This window comes from Brassica oleracea, chromosome C5 (genome assembly GCF_000695525.1).
Source record: "Brassica oleracea var. oleracea cultivar TO1000 chromosome C5, BOL, whole genome shotgun sequence".
Taxonomy (NCBI): Eukaryota; Viridiplantae; Streptophyta; class Magnoliopsida; order Brassicales; family Brassicaceae; genus Brassica; species Brassica oleracea.
In genome coordinates, this window is record NC_027752.1 from 20,627,558 (window position 1) to 20,634,762 (window position 7,205).

General features: G+C 33.7%; 1 protein-coding gene across 1 annotated transcript; it reads left to right on the forward strand.

Annotated features, from left to right (window-relative positions):
• The first annotated feature begins 2,250 nt into the window (after window positions 1-2,250).
• On the forward strand, window positions 2,251-3,625 carry LOC106293448 (probable purine permease 4). Its single transcript, XM_013729124.1, has one exon. The coding sequence runs from the start codon at window positions 2,356-2,358 to the stop codon at window positions 3,514-3,516; it is 1,161 nt and encodes a 386-aa protein (XP_013584578.1). The 5' UTR covers window positions 2,251-2,355; the 3' UTR covers window positions 3,517-3,625.
• Window positions 3,626-7,205: the final 3,580 nt, after the last annotated feature.

Here is a 7,205-nt window from a genome sequence, read left to right on the forward strand (position 1 = left end):
GACAACATTGTTCCTAAGCTGTTCATGGACTGAAACAAAGCAGCTGCATGTAGTATGTAATACTAGTAAAGGAGTTCTATAAGAACGATCAAATTCAGTCCATATGTAAACTAATAAAGAAATTCGAATTCCTTGTGTTTATACTAAACCAACCTAAAGAGAGGTTAAAAGGTTTATACAGATATGTGACACTAGCATGGACCGACTAGATTGTAGTACGGGCTAGTGGAAAAGAAAGATCAGCCCAAAGAAAGGTAATTTGGATTGCCTCAGCTTGCTACCTCGGATAGCATGTTCTCCGGATAGACCAATCCAACATCAGATCCCTTAGATAAGGATCCAGCGTAGCAGAACAGTCTGCTGCTGCTGTGAGGCTGAGTGGAGACATTTAATCTATCCTTCTCGATCGGATACCAATAGGTTGCAGTCCATAAGAATGTGTGATCGAAGTCCATGACCTAATATATATTCATTGTGTGATATGATCCACAGCAACAGAGGTCATGAGACGACATCAATATAAGGATAGGACTGCAATGAAAAACGAATATGGCATTGCAAGGCAATAGAGATCGATGACCACATGTGAGATTTATGAGTGTATTTGGCCATAGTTAGATAAGATTGTAAAATTCATTACAACAATGATCATTGATCAAGTCATGATCTTGGACACTCATGAGACAAGTTATGAACATGTATAAAAGAAGTATATGACTCAACATGGATCGATCAGATTAGTGCATAGTCGATGGTAGTACAGAGAAAACTCATACAGTCCATTACCTATCAATCAACATTTTAACATCGTCATAGGCAGTTAATAGCCAAAGAGAGTATCCGTGAGGATGTTTTTGGTCGAGGACCATAGTCCTACATGTCTGACCAAAGTATAGAGTGGTCGACAGCAAAGGTTCACTTCTTGACCATGTACACACGATGTCAGAAGACATGAGAAAAGACCGGAAAGATCAAAATGGTCCAATTACGGTTCAGTAATAAACTTGGCCGATTTGATTACTCCCTTCCTGCACGTCCAGGAAAGATCACGCATCAGATGCGTAGACTACATAACCTACACTGAGGTTCACATAAGGGGGAGCAGTACGTGTTGTACTCTTTTTCCTTCATCATGGTTTTGTCCCACTGAGTTTTTCATGATAAGGTTTTAATGAGGCAACATTAAGCGTATTACAATCCCTGAATGGTTATGACATCCAAGGAGGAGTGTTACAAATCAATTGATGGATGTCCATAACCGGCCCGGTCCATAACCGGCCCATACACTTAGAGAGAGAGAGACGGCCCAACCCTAGAGAGAGAGAGAGAGAGGTGGCCGTGACCTTAGGAGAGAGAGAGAGAGAGAGAGAGGCGGCTTATGCTTTGAAGAAAAGGAAACTATATTTCTTTTTCCTTCTAATTGTTATCTTTCCATTATATTAATTGTTACCTTTCATAAAATATCACACTCTAGCTAGATAGTTCTCCTCATTTTATATATAATTTTAGGCGAAAACAAAATCATTTATAGCCATTAAATATAATAAATGATTGTATTAACGATCATTAAAGATTATTGACCAAGAGCATTGAGCCATTGACCATTGACAAAGACTCTTGACTAAAATTTGGTCAAGGTTTTGACTTGACTTTTCATGGACTCTATGTGGTATGTGTCCTTTGTTTTTAATGGGCTTCTGGAAATCGCCAAATTTTGGATAGTCGGATCAGATTACATTTTAGACTGGGGATGGAGATGAAACCGAACTCCAGCACAAAATCTAAAGATTTACTCGGTTGATCCAAACCCAATCCATACCGCTTTTCCGAGACTGGGTTTCGTTCAATTTATTTATTTTTATTTATTTTATTTTTTTCGTTCAATTTATTGGATTATGTCGATTTGCCCATACTAGTTTTTACACATCCGAATAACTAATGTAAAATTGTATTTTTCTTGAATTATAAGAATCACAAAGGTTATATCATATGGACAACACTAGTAAAAAACCTTCGATAATTTTGTTGCCTACTCTTTAGGCCTAAACCTCGAAAGCCGTATTTTAACATAGTTTGATAATTGATAGTAACGCCCCAATAGCCAATACATCACATTAACTAACTGAAATAGTTTAGTTGACTGATAATATAAAATGAATATATGCAGTAATTTCTTTAAATCAAAATTAACATATTGGTCACCCTAAATACACATATGAGTGAGTGTTTACGTGGTTAGACACTGATACCATTCCTCTACCAAAACGTCTTCACCTTCATCTTCTTTCTCTTCTCATTCGAAATAACATCTACAAATTAAATAAACAAATAATATCAAAACACAAAGAGAGAAAAATGAGTGATGTTCGAGTAAACGCAGATCAACAAGAAGAAGGAGAACAACAACAAAACCTGGTCAAAGCACCGGTCAAGCGATCCCTCGGCCTCCTCATCACCACTTACGGCTGCCTCTTCGTCGGCTCCATCGCCTCGAGCCTCCTCGCGAAATACTACTTCGTCCACGGTGGCTCGAGCCGGTGGGTCTCCACGTGGGTCCAATCCGCCGGATTCCCACTCCTCCTCGGGCTTATCTACTTCCCTCGCTTCGTCTTCAAAACAACTAAGCGCCGTCCCTTCACGCGCTTCACACACCGCCATCTCCTCTTCTCCGTCGTAATCGGACTCATCCTCGGTTTCAACAACTTCCTCTTCTCATGGGGTACCTCGTACCTCCCAGTGTCCACATCATCACTTCTCCTCTCGACACAACTCATCTTCACTCTGATCTTGTCCGTGATCATAGTGAAACAGAAAGTCACTTTCTCAAATCTCAATTGTGTTGTTCTCTTAACGTTAAGCTCTGTTTTATTAGCTCTCGGTTCGAGCCAAGATAAACCGGCCGGTTTAACTAAAACCAAATATTTCATCGGGTTTTTATCCACGATCGGAGCCGGTTTACTCTTCGCGCTCTACCTGCCCGTGACGGAGAGGGTCTACAGGTCCGTTTATTGCTACGCGATGGTCATGGAGATGCAACTGGTTATGGAATTTTCTGCCACGGTTTTCGCCACAATCGGTATGGCTTTCGACGGCGGGTTTAAAGATATGGTTAAGGAAGCGAACCAAGTTTTCACTAAAGGACCGACGGTTTACTGGACAGTGGCGATTTTAGCGAATGTGGTGACATGGCAGCTCTGTTTCGCGGCCACGTCAGGGATGGTTTATTTGACGTCTGGTATCACCGGAGGTATCTGCATGACGGCGTTACTAGCTATGAATGTGATTGGAGGTGTGGTGGTGTACGGCGATGCGTTCGGCGGCGTGAAGATTGTGTCGACGGTGCTATGTATTTGGGGATTCTCGTCTTATGTATATGGGATTTACGTGAAGATGAAGAAGGATGAGGAGAAGGAGGAGGGACACACCGGTATGAAGACGGTGGAAGACGGTGGAGAGTTAGAGTTGGAGATGGGTAAGGTTAAAGATGACGTGGCGGCGGCGGATGAAAGAGTTTGATGATATGTGTGATTGAGATAGTCGTTATGATTTTTAGGAAGTCAAATAAAAAGTAGTATCTTTTATGTGTTCTTTCTTTTTCTTCTCAACTTTTATTTTTATTTTTAGGTAATGCATCTGTTTTTTTTGTTTTTGTTTTTAGGTTTCCCCCCCCCCCTCCTTTTGGTTATATTTATGAATTATCTAACAATGAATACTGATTATGTAATCCTGTAAGTGGGTTTCAATGTCGGTCAATAGTCATATATATATCTATTGTATGAAATTACGCATTATTATTCCCATTTAGTAGTAATAAATTTAATAAAAGGTTCATTTGACAGACCTAAAAACAAGTAGCTAAGCAAAAATCAAGATCTTAATTTGACTTTCACTACTCAGATTTTATTACAAACTGGTGTTTTCCTGTACCATGTGCAGTAAAAAAATTTAAAATATTTTTTAACAGATAAATTAATATAAATTTGATTTAATTAAACATAAAAATTATATTTAAGAATATGCATGTATATATTTGAAATTATAATCTTACATAGATTTTTCTATCTATTTATTTTAATTAAATATATTAAATAAATTTGTAAAAGTTGCATAATTACCAAAAATTAAAATTAAACAATATTTATAAAATTTGTAGATATATAAGAAAATAATGATTTTATGATTAAATTTAGTAATAAAATTGTATAATTTAAAAATATATAATTAAATTATATTTTGAAATTTATAATGCCATATGTGAATATATTTATTTTAATGATGATTTATAAGTTATTTCCATATTCTAAAAAAAAATTCAAAAATATAAATTAACATTAAATGTAATATATGAGTTATTACCATATTTTAAAAAGTTTACCAAAAATATAAAATAACATTAAATGCAATTGTCCATGTCATATTAAGCTATAAGACATGTCATCAATTTGAGTAATCATGTCATATTTGTTTTGTGAAATTGATTGTAGAAAGTATATGTGGCAAAATCACTTTGTAAATATAGTATAGGGGGTAGATAAGATTTGAAACGAGTATAGGGGTAGATAAGATTTAAAATATATTATTTCAGATAATGTTTGCAATTTATGCGATTTATGGTATGTAGTCCACGTAGCTAAATAATGATGATTTTTCCACAACACTCTACAGGAAGAAATCATTTAACAAAGAGAAAAAAAATACATTCTCTAGTATATAATGGTATGCTTCGGCTTCTTTTCTTCCTTTTAGGGCATTTTTCACTGATAAGAACCGTTTCAACAAAAAAGTATTACTGTTTTACTATAGATCTTTAATAAAATATTTTGTAAAGAAAAAACTGTCATTCACAAATGTATATTGAGTATCTCAAATATCTCTTTTTGTAACTGGCATTCAAAAAACAACTTTTCTCTCTTATTTTTATTTATTTATTATTTTGAATTAAAACATACATTAAAATATTTTTGTATGAACATGCTTTTAGCTTCGGTTTATTATTATTTTTTTTTCACCAATCTCTTGTTACTAATTTAAGCGAACATAACAATATTAACAACATCTTATAACTCACAATGTGCAAACTGATAAACTAAATACCCGACATAAAGTTCAAAAGAATACAAGGATAGAGACAAAAACTTAAAAAAGTTTGATAAAATGTTATGCAAGATATCGAAGTTGCCACTTACGATCTAATCTAAGAAAGACTCAAACCGTACTTCCAAATCTTCAAATAGCGAACGATTAGTCACAAAAACATGTGACGTCGCAACACTACTCAAAGCCTCGATTCTCAATTGAATGTGGATCATCGCATCTACCGATCCCAAGTGAGCCATCACATAAGATAGCAAACGGCTAGGCATTTGATAAATTTTCCGGGTTTTGAATACCACAGGAGGGTCACCTCTTACAAAGAGGGAAGTTGGTGGAGAAAATCTCTCCTTTGAGAAGGAGGATGTGGAGAAAGATCTTTCTCGGCCCTGTCGAGAGGAGGTTTGAATAAACTCAGCCATAGAGGTTGAGGTTACCGGGCTGTTTGCTGCAAGTTTTTGTCTTACCAAATCGTGAACCAATGAAGTTCTTAAACTTGTGATCAGCGCTATGAAATCTATCCATAAGCCAACAAAATCACCAGGAAGCTTCCGTTGTGCTCCTCTGTTACATAACACATGACACACGTTGGTGATTCTAGATAGGCCAACTGAAATTCCCGTCCCCATGAAACATTGTTGCTTAGCTGAACCATACCAGAAATGTTGGAGTTGACCGGAGAATAAGCAACACCAACTGAAATCTATTATCACCACAGGAGGTTCAAAGAAACAAGTACTTGGTCTGCCATGAGTGGACTGTGGTGAATAATTATTTCTAGAGGAAACTTCGCGAGTTGTTGAGTTAGCAAGTTTGCCCTTTTCTCTCATTTTACGGCATGTTTTGCATTTTGTTTGAGGGTTTTGCGACGAGGTCGTTGGCAAAATGAAAGCATATATCTATCCTGTCTATGTACTTCCCTTTTTTGTAAACTTTATCCTGTTTATTTACTTAAAGAAAATTTATATTGGAACTAATGAGTAATGTGAAAATATATTATGTGAAACTGTGATGAATAATTATGTCGGTCGACGGTTGGTAAATATCTCTAAGTGTATATGTCATAATTAATTTAAATTCATACTTTTTTTTGTAAAAAACTAGCACATATATAAAAATATTACAACAATATTAATTAATAAAATGTTATATTAAAATATACAATTTTAAATAGAAATACATAATTAATATTAAAATTCAAGTAAAATACCATATTATTCCATAAAATTATTTCAAAAATGTATATATGATCAGCTAGTACATTTCAAAGTAAAACTGACTCTTTTTATTTTTAATTTGTACATTTTGAGTTAAATATTGTTAAAATCGGGTAATATTAATACTTGCACACACATTAGATCTGAAAAAAAAATAAAAGAAGAAAATAAAATATTTCTAAAAGACTTAATTTCTATCGATGATATTAATACTGGTGAATACATTCGATCTGAACAAGAAAAAAATGTACGAAAAAACATAACAAACAACATCAACAACTATTTTTTGTTACACAAAATTTGTTTGGACAATATTTTAGAGATTTTGGAGGTTCTGAATCAAAGTTACCTTACTATTGGTGTTTTTGTAATATTTAAATTTGTGTAATATTTATGTCTTCATGTATTTTTTTGAAAGTTTTTTTTGTTAAGTTTTTTTTGTAAATTGTTGTTTTCTAAATCTAGTTTAAAAATATTTTAAATCTTATTTTAAAGTTTTTTTTAGTTTTATTTTTAAAACTTAAATTTATATAAAAGTTGAAATATATATGAGATATAAATTTTTTAAGGATTAAAACGATAAACGAGAAAATATTTAAGAATTATAAATGTGATGTGTAATTGTAGAGATCAAAATGCAAACAAAATATGAAACTTTATATTTGAAGTTTTGAGTAATGAAACTTCAAATAGAGTTTCACTTTTCAAGACTTCAAATTTGAAATTTTGAAATTCATTTTTAGAGAACAAAAAACTTCATATTTGGAGTTATAGAGTGTCTTTTAGAGATGCTCTTAGTCGTCTTCATGTTTCTATTTTTACCTTTTTCTATTTTACCGTTTTTTACTTAACAAAATTATATTAAAACAAATGAAAATATTATATATATTTTAAATT

What these genes read in the sequence shown, in the direction of transcription:
- LOC106293448 (XM_013729124.1), top strand. Translation starts at nt 2,356, where the DNA reads ATGAGTGATGTTCGAGTAAACGCAGATCAACAAGAAGAAGGAGAACAA.